Genomic DNA, 20,635 nt, shown 5'->3' on the forward strand with positions numbered 1-20,635 from the left:
CCCAGAGAGCAGAAAGCAGAAATGGCACAAAACCGTGCAGCAACAAACGCTGCAAACTCTGCAAACATATTTGGCAGGATTCCACAGCCAGTCACAACCATAGAACATTCAATGTTAAAGGATCATACAGCTGCACATCCAGGAATTTAGTGTATATGATTCAGTGCAACAAATGTGACCAAGGTTGCTACATTGGGGAAACCAGCCAAAAACTACAAGGAAGAATGAATATGCACAGACACTCTATACTCCATCACGAAGAAGGAAGATACTGTTCACCTGTGGGACATCACTTCTCACAACCAGATCATTCCATAAATGATCTAAAAATCAAAATCCTCAATGGAATGTTTAAAAGCACCCAAGAATGGAAAACATTTGAACTCAGAATGATAAGACTCTTTGACACCAAAACCAAAGGACTTAATGCGGACATGGGTTTTCTCACACCCTATCAAAATTGCTTGTATTTATCCTGCTTGCCTCTATTCTTATCCACACTTTCTCTCCCCCCCAGTATCCCTCTCCCTCCCCACCTTCCTTTGACACTGTCCCCTGGCTTCAAACACTTAACATCCTACTTATCTACAGTAAATATCTGTGTTGTTTTTTTTCCTCTCTCCACACTGTTTTAGCCATAGATTCCTTTGTATATCAGTATTGCTTGACCTGAAGAAGAGAGGATAACTCTCGAAAGCTTGTCCTATGACATAAATTGTTAGTCCAATAAAAAAGGTATCACCGAATACTGAAGAACTCATTTATTCTGCACTATATAAATATATATATATATATATATATATATATATATATATATATATATATAGTAGATTACAGAACAAGGATTACAAGAACATACAATTACAGTAAATGCAGGACAGGTTCTTAAAATAACAGGATAAAACATAAAACAGAAATCCCTATACATTACGTTAACATATGTCAGTATTTTCTCCCGGAGAGTCACTGACGAAGGAATGAGTCCAAAACATACCTCTGACACCATATGTTGCAGGGTACATTCAACCACACACGCGGGTTCTCTTGATAAGGCTAATTTATTGAGCCTTAAAAACATACAGCACACAAAAACAAAATAGCTTCTCTTCAGCATAGAAAACAAGGCAGCTTCTCTTCAGCATGCAGGACACAGACAGTTCATCACACATGTACTTTGAAAACAGACCTTATAGCAGTAATCTCTTCAGTAGTTCAGTCCTATCTCCTGACCAGCTGGCCTGCATGTGTGTACAGCCTGGGGGTTTTAAAACACCTTGATTATGCAGCTGGGGTCAGACTAATTAAGCAGCCCTTCTCACCTGAAACTTAACCTCGTCACTGCTGCACTGCAAACCTAAACATAGGTTTGCCAGGTCTATGGCTGGTGACGTTCATTCACCCTGTCACACTGATGATGTAATGACATGGTATATCTCATTATGTAATGATATGGATAAATGTTCAGAAAACAACTTGGTGAAATAATTTAGCAGCATAGGCATTGCACTCACATTTCAAATTAATTATTCATACATATCTCCATTGCGACAGGGAATGGGTTAAAGTTGTCTTCAGAAAGCAGATTCAAAGCATCTCAGTATAAAAAAACAAGACAAGCATACAATAGTGCAGATGGTCAGAGGTATTTTTTCTATAGATTATTCACTCTCCAAGCAATATGACAGCTTTGGTAGACAAAAAAGTCTAGAAAGGGAGAAACAGGGGGGTTTCGAGGAGACCGATCTCACTGCCTCACTGGTCTTGGCATCTCTCCTGTGACATATCACTGCGTTGCTCCCGGTAGATCAGCACCTGGTTGAATGGAGATACAATGCAGAGACCGCACTGCCCACTCCCTTATAACAGAATGTCACCAAAGATAGAACTACCACTCAACACATTTCACACTCGGCTTTGTCAGGAGTAGTGATCCCTCATTAAGCATGCACATTATTACCAGCTGAATATTGAGGTGTGAGTTAAATAAATCAATCTAAATCACCTACAATTAATAAAGTGAATTAAAAAACAATTTTAAACACCAGGACTAACATTATAGAAACAACTGCAATAAAAAAGACAGTAGAAATTCATTTAATAACATACTAAATCACGAAAACAGTACATAAAACTAAATAATTATACATTAATACAAATACATTATATAAATATTACACACATGATAAAATTCACACACATGATATATAAAACCTGTAACTAAATTCTAACTATTCTAATCAGAGTTATAAATAACTTGAATCATCATAAGGGAGAAGGAGTAGCTCAGTGAGTAAAGACACTGACTGGCACTGAGTTTGAATCAGGGGAGCCTGGTTCAATTTCTGGCGTCAGCTCCTTGTGACCTTGGGCAAGTCATTTTATCTCCCTGTGCTTCATTCACCAAAACAACAGATTGTAAGCTTCACGGGGCAGAGACCTGTACCTGCACAATGTCTCTGTAAAGCGCTATGTAAAACTAGCAGCGCTATACAAGAACATGCTATTATTATTATATATAATGATATGGTGTATCTCATGATGTATATTGCATGATGTAATGGCATGTAATGCATACAGAACCTGGTGTTATGTCAAATCATAATGGACAATGTAATATGCAAGGCGTAAAAAAATCTGGCATTTGTGTTTCCATGTAAGACTATTGAGTAATATCATTATTTGAGCTATATGTTACCTCAACATCCCTGCTTTATTGCAGGAGATTATAGTCCTTTTAAATATGGTGACAATTTGTATCAGATATGTGTGTGTGTGTGTGTGTGTGTGTGTGTGTGTGTGTGTGTGTGTGTGTGTGTGTGTGTGTGTGTGTGTGTGTGTGTGTGTGTGTGTGTGTGTGTGTGTGTGTGTGTGTGTGTGTGTGTGTGTGTGTGTGTGTGTGTGTGTGTGTGTGTAAAAAGTAATTTCTTAGCCCCCTTGTCAGAGTACACAAAATAACATTAGCTTCAGTATGTGTACGTACGTATGCATGTATGTATACAGTATATATATATATATGTATATATATATATATATATATATATATATATATATATATATATATATATATATATATATCAGATTTATATCAGATTTATATTTAGAATATACGAACAGAAAGGGAGATGTCCTTCCAAATTGCTTGATCTAATTAAATTCATCCAGTTTGGGCAGTAAGCTACTGAACAAATAGTTATACAGTATGGACGACAGATAGTTCTTTTGGGAATTTAAAAGGGGCATTTTGTGTTATGTGGAAGGTAGTGGTAAAGGGAGGACCTGGGTTTAGTTCCTTATCACCTGCCAATGATAGTAACAAATGGAATAGACATTTAAATAATTGTTTGTGGGTTGCAAAGGAAAGGTATTTACAATGGCAGTTTGATGTATTGGTGCTACAGTAGATGGACTGTATTTCAGATCTCCCCACCAACATTCAGTAGGCAGTGGAAAGCTTTTGAGTAAGCCAGCATGTATGATTACATAGCCTGAGCTCACAGAGGAAGAGGTATTTAACTGGGAAAGAGTAAGATGTTTAAGTGAAGTAATGAAGAATATTGCAGTCAGTGACATTATAGGTATAAGAAATATGAACCTACAACAATAGTCTTTTAAAAAGGGATGAAGAGGAAGCTTCAAGGTTTTAGATCAGAAATCGTAGCATACGTGAAGTTCTGCAATCCAAGGCGTGTGCTGTAGATTTCTGTATAACTCTATATTGTATGCCACTTAAAGTGGGCCACTAATATGAAGCTTTGACCAATTGAACGAGATCAGATGACACTCTAGCAGCAGCCAGAATGTACAACAGCCAAAATGCCTTCCTTGGTTGTACCATTATGTCTACCATCTCGAGCTCTGTCTCTGGGGTGACATGTTCTGTGTTCAGGTACTTTAGGCATCTAGGACTGGAAAAGTAGCATCAGATATCCTTGGAGTTTGTCTGTGCCAATTGCTTCTGGAATGCCTTTCAGACGCAAGTTGTTTCTTTTGGATCTATTGTCAGTGTCTTCTTGGGCTTCTCATTGGAGAGCCACTTATCCTACATTTACTCATGCTCCATGCTAATTTGATTCTCATTGAGGTCCTCCCTTTTGTTCTTAAGGGAGACAGTTAATTCGCCTACGGCAGACACTGTTTATTTCATTTGTAGTTTTGTTTAGTCCGCTTGGCATGGTCAGCTTTATTTCCTATTCTGAAGATTAGTGGGGAATTGTGCAACAAGCTACATTTGAGCAACACAGATTAATACTTTAATCGATGCCATTTGTGATAAAGAAACCCATTTACCAAGCACGTCTCGTCTATAATATACATTTAGTTATTAAAATAATCTTTAGGGTATTTCGGCTGTGATTTTCTCTAAGCATTGCTATGCAATAAGACAGGCTTCAACACTGAAAAACACCTGACAGCCTATTCACTTGAATGCTTGAATGGACCATACAGCACAGGAAGCTGTCTAATCACATAGCAATGCTTAATAGACATGGGCCTTCATCTCTACAAAATTGATATATTTTCACTTTTGGCAGGGGTATTATTATTATTAATTATTTCTGTATAACCACAGATAATAATAGATATATATATGAATACAAATGTAATAATACCATTACAGTTCATTTTATATAAGTCCAATAGCTGAGCAGGTGGCATTGTAGTATTGCAACTCAACTCCAACATAGAAACACCGGGATGACTGGCTTCTGTAAGGCTAGGTCCCCGATAACTGCTGCAGCACGCGCTATGGCATGCGCTGCAGGGACAAGAACCGCCCCTTAATGGAGCCGGGCCCACTAGCTCCATTGGCCGCCGCGTTGCACAACCAGCTTTTCCTGACGACAGTCAAATTGTCTTCAGTACTGGCGACGAGCACGGTGGCCACGCCCCCGGTGGTTCAGCCAATGAGAGCGAACCTGCCGGGTGACATCATGGCCACGCCCCCTGCCACGCCCCCGCCACAATCTTTCCCTCTACAGCTCTGCACAGACCGGGAAAAACAGCTGCACGTACCGGCAACCTGGCAGGCGCACGTGCAGCGCCGACACCGGGGCCGTAGCCTTACCCACCATAGGAGGCTAACTGCTACAGGATGCCTGTATCTCAGCCCCCTGACACTACACTGATTGCTCTTTCCTGGTACTGTATAATGAAATGTTCTTTGCCACAGATCACAAAGTGTCAGTGCTGCTTTAAATATGACTGATTGTCAGGTCCTATCCTTGTGTGTATATAGCACCTTTACTGGTTGGAAAGTTAATATAGCTAATGATCTACATACAGTAAATCATTACATGTATCTCCTAGTGGTACTCCAGCAATCTGGATCCAATCAGCAGAGATTAGACCATAATTCAGAGAAATCCCTGAAAGTCAAAAGCAGTGCCAGTTCTGCATCGCTTAAAATGCCATCGTTATCATCAGGTCTACCTTTAGCATAGTCACAAAAAGGCTTTCAATTGATCTGTTCAAGGCATTTATTAAGGAAGGCTTTCGTGACAGGATAAAATTGCATGCCACTGTGACAGCTAACATTTTCCTACTGCACAAGCACCGAGCAGTGACTCATTGCTGCAGCCTTGGTGTGCTGTTTTTTTTTATTGTTTTCTTTTATATTCTCAAGATAGCCTATGCATTTCTGTGATTGGATTATTATTATATATGTATTTATTGTCATCTTCATTAACAGGACGTACTCCAGAACCTGAATGGTTATAAGAAAGCTTTTCACGAAATCCACCGGGCTAGATCTGTCAACGGAGTCCCTGTTCCTATAGAGCAGCTTGAAGACATGGCAGAAAGGTAAAAAGGATTTCAATCTTATGTACTGTACCTAGTTATTGACAGTGATTATCCAAGATTACAACACACGCCGCTGAAAACCCCCATTGATTAAGCTGCATGAAAAGGGAAATGTTTAGACTATCGGAATGTATTAAATAAGAGGCTACACTTAAAAAAATATTGATAGTTGGGGATCCTAATGTTTTTGGTTGTTTTACTACAGTATGATTATTAATATAAAATACATCATGCCATTTGAACTACATTTACATAGTAATAAGTGTTAAGAGATTAGCTGGCAATTTTTACGATGACTGAAGAGTTAGTTTGACGCTTTTCATGCCTCACTTGGCAAATTGAAAGTATATTGTTTTCATAAAAAGGAAAGTATTCTTAATGGAGCTCGGACTATAAGCCTTTTAACTATTTTGCTGCGGAAGAGATTAGTGCGTGTGTGTGTGTGTGTGTGTGTGTGTGTGTGTGTGTGTGTGTGTGTGTGTGTGTGTGTGTGTGTGTGTGTGTGTGTGTGTGTGTGTGTGTGTGTGTGTGTGTGTGTGCGCGCGTGTGTGTGTGTGTAAAGTAATTTCTTAGCCCCCTTGTCACAGTACACAAAATAACATTCGCTTCAGTATGTGGATTCCAGTAATTACCAATTAGTAAGAGCTAGGTCATAAAATGCTATATATTAGGAATGCCAGGGGATGGAGGATTATAATTGTCAAATATTGCAGTTCTGTTATTTTCTGAGTAAAACATAGTGTATTTACTTCTATTTTCACGTGACTGCTTTTTCCTTATTAGCACTGGAAGTTCCAAAATTATATTGTTTTGTTCTACAGTATGTTCATGACCCTTCCTGACCAGAATGGTGTAATAAACCTTTCAATATCTAAATTGCTTATCTATTAAAGAGTATTACTGCGACCTGTAATAGCACATGCATATTAACATCAAGAAAAAAAGTGTTATTCTGCTAAATTAATCCTCATAATAATTGTCACAGTTGGAGGCCAAAACTATTCTTAAGTGTGTGTTCCAATTTACCTAGTATTTATATCTGGATTAAAAAGAATACAATTATATCTAAATTCTCTATAAAATGCAATACAATCTATAGGATTTATTGCATATTTTGAACACAAGATACTAGAGCAGGGTTTTTCAACAGGGGTTCCTATGAGCCTTGGGTTCCCTGGGCATCCATAAAAAGTTCCCTTCAATTTTCAGATAATTTGAAAATTGTACCATATACAAAATAATTTATAATGCATCTGATGTCTGGCGTGCTATTAGAGTGGGTTGGGTTTCTTACAATGCATCTGATCTCATTTGCCCTATTAGAGAGGGTTGGGGTTCCTTACAATGCATCTGATCTCAGACGCACTATTAGAGAGGGTTGATGTTCCTCCGAATTTCACAATATAATTATAGAATTCCTTAACCAAAAAAAGTTAAAAACCACTGTTCTAGGGTATACCCTAGCTGGCTGATAAATAGCTTGCCAAGGTGCTCTACAGGAGATTTGGACAAATATAAATTAGACACACACAGGTAACTTTCAAAAGGATAGCAGGGTTTAATGAAGAATCAACATTTCTGTCCTCTTTGGCACTAGACATCAACTCATACAAAATGGACCCATTTTTTGTTGTTAATCATTTTGCAATTTTTTTTTCATTTGGATCATGAAATAGGTCTTATGCTGGATAGTAGAGGATGAAACAGTGAGAGACGACCAGTAAAACACATGTTGACATACGTCCCAAAATATTCATCTAAGCCAGTAGTTCCCAACACCTCAAGAACCCCCGACAGGTCAGGTTTTAAGGATATCCCTGCTTCAGCACAACTGGCTCAAGGAAAAGGACGGATTCAGGCACCTGTGCTGATGCAGGGCTATCCTTTAAACCTGAACTATTAGGGATGGATGACGACAGGATTTGGGATCCACTAAATAATCTCTCTCGCTCTATTTCAAAATAGATCACAAAAAAATTCTTGATCACAGTTGGGACATTTTTGCACATGTCTGTTTGGGACCTATATCAAGATAAACCAAAACACACTGAACATCATCTATAAATACCCCAGTGAAGATGCAGAGGGAAAAAAGTGCACCCGCTGCATGCATCTGCAAATCTCTGCTGAGTTGCTATATAAACCAATATATCACTCACCTTACATTTTGTTTAATTTAAATAAATAAAAAGTTTTTAGGGTGTTTTTTTTTACCAAGAAAGTTCTGTTATTGCTGTTGGATCATTGCCAATCAGTAATGTATATGGTTATTGAGGACTGCGATATCCCATATAGCCTCCCAAAATATAGTGGCAATCTTCTTTAATCCCTGGTCACCACTTAAATGGGACCTGCCAAAGTGGATATGCTTTATCAACATCGCATGTACAAATTTCAGCAACCATGAGTTTGCACCTCCAAAACCGAACTTCTGTAATATTTGATCAATAACATTGAATTCATTTTGTAATTGTAATGTTTAGGTGTATGTTTTTTGACAATTAAACTTTATTAAGAAATAATAAAAACCTATGTAGAAGCTCAGCAGAAGAAATCTTATGTCTGTAACATACCAAGCACATACTGTATTTGTATTTAGATAGAGCAAGGCTTACAGAATTTACAAGCACAATACATCAACTTACCTTTCATGCATAAGACACAAGTACTGTAATGGAAGCTGACACACAGTCTCAGACCAGGTCCTTCCACCTCAAAGATGGTACCATGAATATCTCGGACACATTCAAATTCTCTTGGGCTAAAAATTTTTGTATTTGCCACAGAAATGGGCATGTGAATTGTGTTTTAATGGCCTTGCTCACAAGAATGAGATATGTTTGTGTTGTTGATCCTCAAACATTCTCCACTTTTAGGCTTAATTTTGTATTGCTATCTCATTACATAATTGTGTCCTTATTAGCTTTTCTTTTTCTTTTTGAATAGAACTGCTGTAAGAACAAAGTTAAATATGCTTTAAGTTGAATTTGTAGAGGAAGTGCCGGTTGCTCCATAAGTGAATATACACCTTTCCCATTGTATGGTTCATTTTGTGTAACAGGAACAAAGTACTTTGATAAACTCGCTCTAAGAGGTGTATATTGACAAAATGACAATGTCAATTTAGCAAAAACAGCAATGTATGTATTGATTACTTGAATTACATTTATTATATTGGTGTACCGAAAGGCACACATTTTGTCTCAGGTCAATATATACTATTTGGCCTAAGCTATTTTCTCACCCTGAGCCTCTAACTGCAAATTACTCGTACTGTAATGATTTAAATGGTGTAATATAAAAATAACCCAACTGAGGTGATTAGAATAACGTCATAATATCATTGACTCCTCTCTACGGCCGAGTGTTGGAAATATACTGCAATAATTTCTCCTGGGATTTGGCTCTACATGTTCAGCTGAAGTATAATTATGATCCAATCTGAATGGGAGGCAAAAACAATAATTGGAACCTGTTAATAATATGGTGTAAACGGCACACATGATTCTTTTCTTCTTTAGATTCAGTTTCGTTACGTCTTCTTCCCAACTTCATATGATAAGACTGGAGTTCCTGGAATTAAAATACCGTCTATTAGCACTTTTAGTCCTTGCGGAATCTAAGCTAAAATCATGGATCATCAAGTATGGCAGAAGGGAATCAGTGGAACTACTTTTGCAAAATTACATTGTAAGTTATTTTTTAAACAATACTCCTGACAATGTTGCTCATTGTAAGCGACTCAATGTGAGATAGTATAAAGATACAGGTATATAAAAATGCATTTAATCTTTGGTCATATTTACCTTAAATTATTATTTCATTTGTATTCTATGTTTTCAAAGTATGCTGCAGTACTCACTTTAACCATAATCGCTGTTAGCGCAGTAATCCACGCTGCTCGCAATGAGTTTTTTCTTATTAAACTTACCTGAACCCAACTGGGCTCCCGATTCTTGCCCGGTTGTCCACTGGGCAAGAATACTTGCCTTGTTCACACAAAATGGTTGTGGGGTCAGGGTTTGCTTTTGCTGCCTTATATTTTTTGGTGAGGGGGAGGGGTTGGAGGGGGTTGTGTCATACGTGACATAACATAACTGCAAATATATGAGCTCCAAGGGACCCCATGGTACAGGTAATGTTAAAAAACAAAATCAGTTTCTGTGTGGATTCTGCGTGGGGCCCGTCGCAGAAGTTGCGTCTGAGCCCGGGACACCTATCCCCACTCTCCTCCCCAGTCGTCAGTGGTCATGAGAATAGGACATACATTGTTGCTTAGAGTGGAGGGTTATGTATGAAAATCTCCTGGCTGTAAAAGAGGTGGAAAACTGGTGCACCATATTTATCAAAGCTGTATCTCATAGGACCTTTTCCTTTGATAAATCAAAATCGATTATTTGCTTCAGTTTTGCCCCAAATTTGTAGCTGGTTTGCTCTGATACATAGCCTCCTAAAATAAACATATTCAAAATGTTTCTAACAGAATCAGTTTGCTTGATCCAAAGTCTGCTTTTACTCTCAATGCAAACCATATAACAAGCGTCACCATGGCAACCTCTGCTGCAGGATTGTGCAGTAGGGTGGCCATCTCTACATTTTAGCGTACACCACAAATAGCTGTAACAGCCACAGAGAGCACTGAAAGCTAAACTGAAGAAAATGAAATACAGTTATATTTCTGATTCTTTTTAAACTAATTCTTCTGAGGTACATGCGCTCAGGAGTGGTTTGAAGCACGAACCCTGATACATCCTAATGATATCAATTGCACTCCTAAGTTCTTTTAACAAGCAGTATCAAGTTAGCATAAGGAACCTACATATTTTGTTACAACAGGACGCACTTTAAAATTCGCTCTTATAGGCAACTATTTTATATACTATGAAGCAGACACAGGAATGGAGCTGAAATCTTCCTTAGCATTTCCCAGAATCCCTAGCTGCAGTGGAAGTATTGTATGCTAAGAGATAATGGTGAATAGCAGGGTTGCAGACCTGTCTGAGACGTGCGAATGTGCTCACAAGTGATATTTTTATTTGCTGAGCAATCTAGAAAATTGTCACGTTAAGTGCAAAACAGCCTTTTTGGAGTGTTTGATACATTATCCCGCATCTGGTTCAGGAGTGCAGTATTAACATGTTATTTAGAGTAAACTGAAACTAATCTAAGCTCTTATGCATGCCTTTCATGTTCTCTGTTATAATGGAGTGTAATATTTACTGTTACAGGCGTTTATTGATGGCAATAGATTATTTGAACAATATGAATTTACCAGCCAGTCACTTAAGCACGCAGCAGAGATGTATGTGAGAGCTGATGGCTCAGGTAAGAATGTGTCACCCTGCCTTGATATATGGTTTTTTTCTTTTAAGTGTTGATGAATGTTACCCTTTACCCTTTGCAGAGCTCCATTATTGACCTAACCTTAGTGAACCCCTCGTTAAGAATTAACATGTATCTTCTAAGCTCACTAACGTGAGGATAAGCCTCTTTTTTGTCCAGTATTGCTAATATATGAAAAAGAGGCATTTCCCCCTAACAAGGCATCTCTTTCTCTCCACTCTCTCCACTCTCTCCACTCTCTCCACTCTCTCCACTCTCTCCACTCTCTCCCTCTCTCTCTACCAAGACCCATATTTCAGGGTCTGGGTGGAAATTAAACCTCCTTTAGGTAAGACATGCATAATGTTATTTAATCGGAAGCTACCACAAGGCAGTGCTAATTTTAACATGGAGGCAAACCTAAGCTAATGAGATAGACCAGGGGTGCGTAAACTTTTCCCCTGCACACCCCTGCCTGCTCTCCTCTCTGGCTCGCGCCCTCCCCCCCTGCTCGTCTCCGACGTCATTGCGTCATGTGACATCACGGCACCATGGCAACGTGACGTCACGTGATCCCGCGGCATCATTTGACACCAGGTTACCATGATGACGCGTCACTGGAAGGCAAGGTAAATTTGTTACAGAGGCCTCGCGCGGTAACCCGGCATTTAATTTAAATGCCTTGGTGGAGAGCGCGGGACCTCTATAACCACCGCACCCTCCCCCCCCCCGAAAATCTTACGCCCCCCAGTTTGCGCACCCCTGAGAAAGATAATGGTCATTGTTTTTGCATATAATTAGCTGCATGTGGATATGTGTTAACCTCAGGCAAAATAACAGGCTTTAATTATATTGATAATGGTTCATTATGAACCCAGAGTTAACGAACCTCCGTGGATCTGGGCCCAAGCACATTTATTCAAAATAATACTCAGGAACATTCTTTGGTGCTCTACTGCTGCGCGTAATATGCAAGTGAATCAACAAACCCTTCAGTGTCAGGACACATATGCAGCGACACTCACTTGTAGTCCAGTAATCTACCGGTATCATTTGTTAAATATATTAAAAAATCCAATAAATATCTAAAAAATCCAATAGTGAAATATCATGTACAGAAGTGTAAATATCATGTGCTTCAAAATTCAGATAAAAGGTTTTAGTTTTATTTTATCTTTAAAAATGACTAAAGAAAAAACAACTCAGCAAGGTAAGGTAATGAACTCTCCAAAAAGCAAAGAGGACACTCAATGATGTGCAAAAATATAACTATGAATGTATTAATAGACAATATGACAGAATACAAACAAACATTTAAAAACCATTATAAAAAAAGAGACATCAGAAGAAGGTCTTAGCAAATATGCAATAATAGTAGCAAATGTATGAATATCAGAGAACCCTAAATCATGAGGGGCAGTCACATGGACCCCCTCTGGAAATATGTGCAAAAGTTCCCGGGTACAAAACATGTAGTAGAAAGACGCCAATGAAAATAAGGTGCTGGTAAAGCAGATATTACTCAACGGCACAAAATACAAGTTGCATGAAAGTGATTCAAACCTTCACCCTATAACAGGGAACGATTTTCTCGGTCCATGAGTAAATGTATAAATGCACTGATGCACACAAAAAGTAATCTCAATAATAGCTACTGCTGCCATCCATATTCCCTGAGAGGTAATTGCAGAGTAGACATCTGGACAAACAGCATACCACAGGGTCTCCGACCAGTACGGAAATCCTTCTGATGATGTCATCCAATAGGCGCTTTCCGCGTGGCTTCAACAGCTTTAAAAAATGGTCAGGATACCACCCAACAAACTTCGACACTCATATCATCACGCATGGGCTTCATAACCAGTTACTGAACCTGGTCTTTACTATCTTTACAGTAGGTGTGGTGTAGGAGGGGGGCATGCAAACATTGGATTCAAAGTGCTGCAGTTCTGACGCGTTTCAACAATGCTACCAACGGAGCCACTTTTCTAAAGCCACTAAGAAATATGTTTTTATCGGTTATGTTGTATTGCAGCGGAAGAAGCTGAGAATGTAACAAAATTCTTGACTGAGACCACAGTGCAGTGGAGAAACCTATCAGTGGAAGTGAGGAGTGTCAGGAGCATGCTTGAAGAAGTCCTCTCCAACTGGGATAAGTATAGTAATACAGTGGCCAGCCTGCAGGCCTGGCTGGAGGATGCTGAAAAGATGCTGAATCAACCTGAGCATGCCAAAAAGGTAAGTCAAAAAGTTAACATTTTGCAGATTGCAGATTTGTCATTCTTATATTAAAATATATATTTTTAGGGTAATAAAATACATCCCTGCTGTCTGGTCCACATGGGATCTAAAATGTCAGAAAACATACTTTATACCAAGTGCGCAATAAGAAAAAATAATTGAGCACAAGAATAAATTGATTTAAAAATGTATTTATCACTGCATTGTTTTTTTAATTTTTTTTAATGCTTTACATTTTATTCTAGTGTTTGAGTTACTTTTATTGCAATCATAGGATGAAAATCTCAACTATCCCCCTAAGGAGGAGATTCACGCACATGAGATGTGAGTTATCGCACTGTGATCTTGCAATAACTGCCATTCAAAACAATAAGAGCTGAAGTGGGATCATGGAAGGTTTCCAGTATGTATCCAAGTCTCCTGGCTGCAAAACAGGGGCAAAAATGAACACTAGATTTATCAAAGAAAAACGGAATACGTAAGATTTTTTTCCAGTTTTGCAGCTGGAAGACTTTGATACGTAATGCCATGTATATATAAATAATCAATAATGTGTGTCTTATTGAAGGAATATTTTACACATTATTGGAATATTATAATTAGTTTTTGCCAGTTCCTATACTGTACGCTACTTCTATGTATATATGGCTAAAAGACAATGTAAGCATTTCAACTAGTCAGAAACATTAAACATTATTAGCCGTTAGTTGTCAAAGGAACACAGAACGACTGGTAACAGGCGAGTGACAGAAATCCAAAATGTCGTGTTTTTTTTATACTTTTTGAAATGAAGATGATTTACAGTCTTCTACATCAACAGTAAGCTTCTATTCCAGTCACTTAAGAAGCTAATATTTTAACAGTTTAATGTTAGCAAAATTATCTTATGATGTAATTTCATGGCCCTGATCCACAAGGCTCCGTTATTAACGTAACGAGATGTTAACTTAAGTTACAGTATCGTTAGGTGCTAAGTGGGATCTTCAAAGATCACAAAGTGCATGAAGTGCTGTTTTCAACCATAACAAGCCCTTGCTTTACAATAACGGACATTAACATGTGTGCCCTCTAACAGCGCATATCCACACATCTCCGTTACAGTTAATGCAGGGATTTAGTGTTACGTTAGTTAGGTCATAGCTAAACTTATCGTTGCTCACATCCAGACCGTGAAATGGGTCTTTTACAGGGTCTGGTTAAGTGTAAGACCACAGTTCGGTATGATTTAGCTATCATATTGCTATTTACTGTGTTATTTTCCTCTCCCGACATCTCATTTTTAACTTTAATTAAACACCTATTCATGGTCTTGATGGGAGTAAAGCCACCTTTGGGTAAGACAGGCTTAAAGTCATGTTATTTGAAGCTAACGCATGGCAGTGCTAACTTAACTTGGCGTTAAGCCTATGCTAATGAAATGACTAACGGCCATTGTTTTTGCATATGTTTTGCTTTGTGGATCCCTGTTAAACTCAGGGAAAATGCCATCTGTGACCTATTTAGGTAACGTCACGTTATTTGCCCGTATTTAACAGAGCTCTGGATCTGCCCCGATGTTGTCTAGCATTTTACCATTTACTCTATATCTTTTGTCATAAGTTGAATGGATGCAATGTGCCATTACATTTCAGTCATTGAATGCTTTTGATTGGACTTTCACATCTTGAGGAAGGATCAAAATTAGACGACAATATGTAAGACATACTGTAGTTTTTCACCCTTGGAAATCCAAATATTCTACATCCTTCACCACACTGTTGCACACAACACGTCTTCCCGTTACTTGCCGGCATACCCTTCAGTGGTTTATGGCTGGTTCTTCCTTTTGACTGTAGCAGTATCTGTGTATATAATGTGCATAGTGTGACGTGCCCACAAAGATGAGTGATCATAAGAGTATTAGTTATGCTAACATCAGGATGCCATTGGAGCTTGGGAGAGCACAAAAAAAAAAAAGACTTCATATACCAAAACATAATAAGACAATTACACAAAAGGATTAAATAAACAGAGTTTATCTTGCTTACAAATGTAAAGACAATACAATGAGCCTTCAAACTGGCTGCTCGGAGAGACTTATAGAAGGAAACCTATGCTACAGTAAGTAGAATCAGGGATAGAAGAGCGATGTCAGAAGAACTAGCAAATGACGAGATGATAGTCAAACAATGTTGAATAGGTTGTCTTTAGTTTAGATTGTTCTCATTTTATTATAGGATTGAGTTATAACTGAGTCCACAATACTCTGTGGGTGGTTATTTAATTGGACTGTCTCAGAACTGCTGTCAAAAATCTTGTTTTCTCCCAAAAGATATTTGCAAAAAGCTCTGCATCAGTATAAATTACATCCTGATGGACCACGGGTTAAATATAAATATAAACAAACCTTTCCCGTTGCAAGTTGATTATAACAACGTCGTGGACTTTTCACCATATGCATGATATATAATTTCTTTTGCTGTTTAGGATTTCTTCCGCCATTTGCCTCACTTGATCCAACAGCATTCAACGATGAATGACTCTGGTAATTTTCTTATTGAGACATGTGACGATACTGTCTCAAAAGACATCAAACAGCAACTGTTGCTGCTCAATGGAAGATGGAGAGAGCTGTTCATGGAAGTTAAACACGTATGTTGTCATAGTCTACAGTATACTACTAAGTTTATAAAAAATATCCTTCCTGTTTTTTTTAATTTGGGTTAAAGGGCGGCAGCAAAAAATACTAGTGATGGGCAGTAACCAAAAACTGGTCGCGTTTTAGTTTGCAAATGGTTTTTCACATTTTGTGCAAATTTGCAAACATTTTGCAGGAAGTAGGGAGGGTTAAATGGAAAAAGAGTACCAAATGTCGTCCTTTTTTCCAATTGTTTTTGAAGTCTTTCCATTTTTGTCAAATTTGTTCATTTTATTTTTGTAAAAGTCATTTGACCATCCAATTTATTTTGCTTCCATAACCTTTTTTTTGTTTGCAATTATTGTTTGTGATAAAATGGCAAATGTTGCTGTGTTCATAAGGTTTTGTGAACATTTAGCACATTTCTAGGGATGGGCCATTTTACTGTACAGTATATAGACTCAAATACATTAGGGTCCTGAGAAAACATTGACAAACAGAGCCTATGATAAGCAAATTACAGAGAAATCTGTGGGTTCCTGAACAAAAATCAGCAATTTAATAGAAAAGTACCAACTTTTTAGCGACACTTCATTGTCTCAAGCTTACGAGACAGCAGATGCAAAAAGTCATTTTCTTTACATTAATCATTGATGTCAGATATAGATACAAATATACATAACCAACTAAATTATTGTACTGTATATATGAACTTGCCTCTTCCAATGTAAAAAACACGAGAACGAAAAATTATTTAAAAAAAAAACAAACTAAAATTTAACACACGTCCCTGACTGAGTTCCTCATGAAAGAATTTTTGATCTCCTCTTTCTATATGCACTGTTCTAGTTGTTTTTATATTTTGCCAAACATTGCAATTCAAATAAAAATGTGATTGACCTACATTGATGCTAAGAGATGAAAGATCAAAATTGTGTTTGTTGCATCAGTTGCAAAATTGTTTTGATCACCTCTGATTGCTGGCTTCTCTTTCCTGTTTCAATAACCCTTAACATTTACTTTGTAATATCTTTGACAAAGGCAGTATTGTATTGTATGTCTTTATTTATATAGCGCCATTAATGTACATAGCGCTTCACAGTAGTAATACATGTGGTAATCAAATAAATAACAGAGCATGGGAATAAGTGCTTTAGACATAAAAGTAACATTAAGGAAGAGGAGTCCCTGCCACGAGGAGCTTACAGTCTAATTGGTAGGTAGGGAGAACGTACAGAGACAGTAGGAGGGAGTTTTGGTAAGTGAGTCTGCAGGGGGCCAAGCTTGATGTATCATGTGTTCAGAATATCCACAGTGCTATTCATAGGCTTCTTTAAGCAAGTGTGTCTTAAGGTGGGTCTTAAAGGTGGATAGAGAGGGTGCTAGTCGGGTACTGAGGGGAAGGGCATTCCAGAGGTGTGGGGCAGTCAGTGAAAAGGGTTTAAGGTGGGAGAGGGCTTTAGATACAAAGGGGGTAGAAAGAAGACATCCTTGAGAAGAACGCACGAGTCTGGATGGTGCATAACGAGAAATTAGGGCTGAGATGTAAGGAGAGGCAGAAGAGTGTAAAGCTTTAAAAGTGAGGAGGAGAATGGAGTGTGAGATGCGGGATTTGATCGGAAACCAGGAGAGGGATTTTATGAGGGGAGATGCTGAGACAGATCTTGGAAAGAGTAGAGTGATTCTGGCAGCAGCGTTTAGGATAGATTGTAGGGGAGACAGGTGAGAGGCAGGAAGGCCGGAGAGCAGTTTGTTACAGTAATCAAGACGGGAGAGAATGAGGGCCTGAGTCAGAGTTTTAGCAGTCGAGCAACAGAGGAAAGGGCGTATCTTTCCTCTATATGTATGTTTTTATATATTGGAAAGCTTATTTAAATGTTCTACAGTATGTTAATAGAGAACACTGGGCCCTCTGCATACTGTAGGATAAAACCAGCATAACAAATGACTTCTCTAAAAAGTTTACAATCTCATTTTTGTCACTTGGGACAATTGAAGATAAAATGACTTGGTAAATATTCCCCTAATTGGGAGTTATGTCGTAAAAGAAGCCAACAAGTTTACGGAATACTGCTGTTTTTCCTCTTGCTATTTAGCTTATTGGTTTTCTCTTCCAGTATGCACGCGCTGATGAGTACGACAGGGCGAAGAAGGAATATGCCGATGGTTTGATAGCACTGGCAGCATTTGCAGAAGGAGGCAATGAAAGAATCTCCATCCCTTTGGAAGTGTCTTTTTTAAACGTCAAGATGTTTGTCCAAGATCTAGAGGCACGTCTTTCTTTATTACTAGATAAGCAAAAACCCCTGAAGTCTCCTACGCTCTTCATCACTCGTAACACTGTTCAGTTTTCCACTTACATATCCTCTTTCCAAATCTCATAGAAAACCAAGTATCAAATGCTTTGATTTTGATAAAAGCTTGTAAATACCTACAGTATAAATATATTTGCACCCCACAAAGAGTAAATATAAACCAAAGACAGATTACATATTATCACAGGAACATCTATGTCATGAGCATGCATATATATCAGGTAAATGATCTAAAATCTAATCATTTGCAATTTAAACAATTTTTGCAGGATATTAAACAGAAAATGCCAGTGATAGAAGCACAGTACAAATCAGTGACAAGAATGGCACAACTTCTCACAAAGGATTCTCCCCAGGCAGAAGCTAGTGAAATGCTTGCCGCGGTGTCAAGAATTAAGGATCAAATAAACAAAGTAATACGAACTCTGACTGTCATACTGTATAGTAATATAACCTCCAGTTTGTTAATTATTACTCACTAAACATGTATTGCTATTTAGATTGTGTTGGTTTTTCAAATGATTGTGCAACTACGTGGGTTGCACATGAGACTGTGATTGTGCTGATTGTGATACTATTGCCCAGTAACTCCCATTATATTCAATTTCAACTTAATAAATAACCCAACAAAAGACAGAAAAGCCCAATGCTCCATCCAATGTGACTAAATATTTAGTAAATAGTAAAAGTTAAATACTTAAATAATAGAATTATTCTCATTATTCTCGGGTTTTGTGTTTGTTAATAAATAACCCCCAATATTTTTTTGACTTCTTTCATATGGGAGAGGGAGTGGCTCAGTGAGTAAAGACACTGACTGGCACTGAGAGTTTCAAGCAGGGGAGCCTGGTTCAATTTCCAGTGTCAGTTCCTTGTGACTTTGGGCAAGTCACTTTATCTCCCTGTGCCTCAGGCACCAAAAACATAGATTGTAAGCTCCACGGGGCAGGGTCTTGTGCCTGAAAAATGTCTCTGTAAAGCGCTACATAAATCTAGCAGCGCTATACAAGAACTTTCTATTATTATTATATTCACTGGGTGCCCCCGCCACTGAACACTTATCCCCACTTTTACTAAATGATGCTATTTCATAAGAAATCTTCTTGTCATAATGTGTCTTCCACTTGTCTTATGAAATAGCACCCCTTGGTAATACAAATGGGCATTAATATGTATGTGATGTTTCTCACCTGCAACATTGTTTTTCTACTGGGAATGCAACGATTAACATCATTTTTATTATGTGATGTTGGTTTATTTTTTGTCATATCTATAGATAAGGGAGCGATATCCTCCACTACTTTATGAATCTCAGCAGCTGCTTACACCGCTTGGAGAGTTTGAGCACCAAATGACCAATTTCTATGAATCTCTTGAAAGACTCAATGGCATTATCTCAGGAACAGACATAGACATGCAATCCACTTCAGTTTTTAAACAAAAGCAAAGGGTATGTATGATATTGCTCAGGGATGTCTGTTATTACAAGCTAACTGTAACATATAAGAGTCCAAATGAGACTTAGGTGAAGCATGGTTTATTAAAATGCATTTCTATTGTTTTCAACTGTAACATTGTAAATATATAAAAGGCTTATCACATTGATTACAGTTAACTCAGATCTCATAGTTTCACAGATTAACTTCACCCCTGACTTCATGGATTTAACAGAGGCAAAGCAAATTACAGTATTGATTAGATACTTTAATAGAGTGTACATCTAATAATAATAATAATAATAATAATAATAATAAATGATCACTCCAAAACATTTCATGAAACGTCTGAATTTAAAAAAAAAAAGAAATAGTGCATTTACAGTAAGTATAGTAAAAACCACAGATAATTTTCTTTCTTTCTTATGCTGTAGCACTGCAGAGACAAATCCTTGTAGTTGTTAGAATTGTCAGGGTTTGATTTTTGGAACATTTAACCTTCACGGTCCTAGGATCCCCTGGCAATTTTTGCGTCATGTGATCGCACATAGATTAATCACATGACGAAACTAGTGCCCAAAAGCCAGATATGTAAGTAGAGGGGTCATGCCATACCTGGAACATCATAATGGAAATTGAATGGTTAAATACTAGCACAACCCACGCACTGCCTCAGTTGTAAACACAAGTGAAACGCAAGTGCTACCAATTGTGTGTTTGTAGAATTACATTTTATTGAAAGCTATTAATGGATCTGTTTTACATTTTAAGCTTTGTCGTCATCTATAAGACAGGCAATGGAATAAACACAGCCCAGTGTTGGGGGAGCGGATAATAAAACATTGACCAAACTATATTTGGCAATATTTGGGGTCAACATTTCAGAAATACATACTGTAAAT

General features: G+C 37.9%; 1 protein-coding gene across 15 annotated transcripts in view; it reads left to right on the forward strand.

Moving 5' to 3' along the window:
* Positions 1-20,635, forward strand: part of SYNE1 (spectrin repeat containing nuclear envelope protein 1) — a 603,546-nt gene that overhangs the window by 217,924 nt on the left and 364,987 nt on the right. For all 15 annotated transcript variants that reach the window (XM_075596504.1, XM_075596505.1, XM_075596506.1 and 12 more), the window contains 8 exons: positions 5,690-5,802; positions 9,324-9,492; positions 11,031-11,127; positions 13,160-13,362; positions 15,832-15,996; positions 18,100-18,252; positions 18,567-18,710; positions 19,574-19,747. In XM_075596504.1, the coding sequence (XP_075452619.1) occupies positions 5,690-5,802; positions 9,324-9,492; positions 11,031-11,127; positions 13,160-13,362; positions 15,832-15,996; positions 18,100-18,252; positions 18,567-18,710; positions 19,574-19,747 (1,218 nt within the window). The remainder of the gene's footprint in view (positions 1-5,689; positions 5,803-9,323; positions 9,493-11,030; positions 11,128-13,159; positions 13,363-15,831; positions 15,997-18,099; positions 18,253-18,566; positions 18,711-19,573; positions 19,748-20,635) is intronic.

The sequence above is a fragment of the Ascaphus truei genome, chromosome 4 (assembly GCF_040206685.1).
Source record: "Ascaphus truei isolate aAscTru1 chromosome 4, aAscTru1.hap1, whole genome shotgun sequence".
Taxonomy (NCBI): domain Eukaryota; kingdom Metazoa; phylum Chordata; class Amphibia; order Anura; family Ascaphidae; genus Ascaphus; species Ascaphus truei.